The sequence below is a fragment of the Passer montanus genome, unplaced genomic scaffold (genome assembly GCF_014805655.1).
Source record: "Passer montanus isolate IOZ18808 unplaced genomic scaffold, ASM1480565v1 scaffold22, whole genome shotgun sequence".
NCBI classification, from domain to species: Eukaryota; Metazoa; Chordata; class Aves; order Passeriformes; family Passeridae; genus Passer; species Passer montanus.
In genome coordinates, this window is record NW_024366815.1 from 6,833,839 (window position 1) to 6,836,719 (window position 2,881).

General features: G+C 47.0%; 1 protein-coding gene across 1 annotated transcript in view; it reads left to right on the forward strand.

The window, feature by feature from the left end:
- Positions 1–617: 617 nt before the first annotated feature.
- FST (follistatin) overlaps positions 618–2,881 on the forward strand; it is a 6,966-nt gene continuing 4,702 nt past the window's right edge. The window contains exon 1 of the mRNA XM_039709974.1: positions 618–1,056. Within this exon, the coding sequence (XP_039565908.1) occupies positions 975–1,056 (82 nt within the window). The 5' untranslated portion in view covers positions 618–974. The remainder of the gene's footprint in view (positions 1,057–2,881) is intronic.

Sequence of the window (2,881 nt, forward strand, 5' to 3'; positions counted from 1 at the left end):
GCGGGCGCGGGGAGGAGGGGTGTGGGGAGGGCCGGGCGGAGGGCGCGGGCGGCCGCGGCGCACCGGCCCCTGACCCGGCACTGTCCGGGCATTCCTGTCTGCATACTTCGCAGTCTGTTGTGCTTTGGTGGCTCAGAAAAGCGAAAGAATCGAAATTTAAAAGGCAGCTTTTGAATAAACAATACCATTTTCCGTTAAGTAATCGTTTTGTATAAAAGGAAATATCGCCTACTCAGTTTCATTCAGCGGTGCCAAAAAATGTTATAAATGAGAGACCGCCAACTTTTCTAAGGAGAGAATAATGCCAGACTGTGCTTAATAAACTAGTGCCCTAGAAGTTCATTATCGATGTTGCAATCTTTCTGTTTCTGAAAGGAGACCGCCTACGTCGCCCCCGTTCCCGTCTCGTCCTCGCGGTCTCTCCCAGTGAAAAGCCTATCACCCGGGAGCGGCCCTAGGTATTAAACTTTTAGCCGGCTCTGTCTTTTGGGGCTTTTGGGCTTGTTGAGGTTTGGGGCTGACCGATCGGGGTGTGGGGTTTCTTCGGGCCGGGCGCTGTGTCCCCCCGCCGGCCGGCGGTGCGGGCAGCGGGATGTATGGCGGGGCCGGGGCCGGGGCCGCTCCCGCCGCTGCCCCCGCCGGCGGCTCCGCCGCTCAGGGCTGCGCGGGTGCGCGCCTGTGTGTGCGTGCACCTAGAGCGGATAATTGGAGAGGGTTTCCAGAAGGTGGAAAATGTCACCTGATTCACACTGAACTTTTTAAATCTCCCCACCCCCGAGCAGACACACACACACATTAGGAGACCGCCCACCGCAGACAGCTAGGACCCCCGTATAGATTTAAAGAGAGACTGCATTCAGAGCCTGACGTTCATTCAATAGAGCGATCATAAGCAGGCTGGCTAGTGCTCGCTCCCTCTCCCTACTCCCCCTCACGCTGTCTCTGCCTCTCTCTCACTCCCTGCTATACTGAGGATGTTAAATCAGAGAATCCACCCGGGCATGCTCTTAATCCTGATGTTTCTGTGCCACTTCATGGAAGATCATACAGTGCAGGGTAAGACCAGACTGTTTATTCGCAGATATATTTCTTGATTATTATTAATGATTTTTGTCTTTCGGGCACGGTTTAGTTTGCTTGCGGTGTTAAACGCCTCTCTCCAAGGTCCAACAGAACAGAAGTAAACTGTGGGCTGTGTAGCGAGGTGCAGAGGTGTCATTTAGATCCCTTTTTGATCGGATCTTCGCACTGCTCTGCAAAGGCACAGAGGACAGATAGGATGTTTCTTGGGTTTTGTTGTTATTATGCAGCATGAATGAAGAGCAGCATCGTGAGGGAACTTTCCCAATCTCGGCTGCCGAATGAATGCACAAAGTTTGTTGGTAATTTAGTTCAGATTTTTATCTCTCCTGACTGACTGAAGGGGAGGAGGTGATGGAGAACCCCACGATTACAGCTGACATTTTTAGAAACTAATAAGTGGTCATTTTGCTGACTTTAATATTGGATATTAGGATTTCCTCCTCCTCCCTACTCTTTTTTTTTTTTTTTTTTTTTTTTTGAGTGTGTGAGTAAATATTAGCGTTGTAAATTCTCCTGCACTGAAGAGTATCCTTAAATAAGTTGGTGGTTGGGTTTTTTTCTTTTTCGTGCGAACAAAACAAACCCAACCTGAAATTGACAACTCTTAAGAGCCCTCTTTCGACACAAGGGAATATTGATCTCTAGTTTGGGAGCTTTTCCCCTTTTCTTGACCATGTTCCAGCCACAACCTGGACGTCTTGCCATTGTTTTTTGGGGGTTTTTTATAATTTTTTATTTTCTTTTTCCCTTCCCCAGTACTGGTATAGATATAAATTAATCTAACGTAGGCAACTGTAAGACACAAAACTTTTTTTTTTTAAAGAAGTGAATTATTTGTTCAATGATTTTTTTAGCGGGGGGAGTGAGGGTGGGGGGTGTCTTCCCCCGCGCCCAGCAACATCTCCGCTGGCCGATCCTGACCCCTCGCTGCGGTACATTCCCATCGGAGTAAGGAGGCAGGATCGAGCCCTGGCTGGATTATCAGCAGAATCAATTGGTATTGAGTTGCTGGAGAAGTCACATTGGTTATTCACGAGAGACTCATCTCAACTAAAATGCTTCAGCTAAAAAAGGGGGAGTTGCTTGGACTAATGTTCTTGGCTTGACTCCACAAATAACAGGGATACAAGAGGGGGAAAAAAAAGGCAAAAAATAACCCCAAGAAAAACCACTCTATCCGGTGTAAGGACAGTGTACTTTCCTCTGAAATGTTTGCAGGAGAGATGGCACCTATAACTTTTCCAGCTTGATCGATTTTTAAAACTCTGTAGGGACCTCCTACTACAAGTGTCCTTGTGTTTTATGTACTTTGCTCACTTTTTTTTGGGACTGTGCTGAATTATTTTAGCGAAGGAGACATTTGTTAATAGAAACAGCAAAATGTGGCGATTTCGAAAGACTTCGCTAACAGCAAATGTTCCCAATTCGTGCAGATTGCAAAATGGGCTGGGAGTGAAACTGTGCGGCACTAAAACAATGCTGCTGTGCAGCCGCGGTGAGGAGGAGAGGGCAGGGGGAGGAGGAAGGAATTTGCAAGCGCGATTTTCTTTTTATTCCCTTTTAAATGCACATCCTTTTCAAGCCTCTGTCACGTGTCGGCAGTGCTCCTTCTGCTCTACATATGGAATAAATACCTCCAAAACTCTCTCTCTGTTTTGATTGGGTCTTCTCTTTCTTTCATTTTGTTTTGCTTTGTTTTGTTTTGAATTTTGTTTGGTTTTCTTGGTTTGGGTTTTTTAGTTCTTTTGTGGTTTTGGGGAGGATTTTTTTGTTTGGTTGGGTTTTGGTGGGGGGGGGG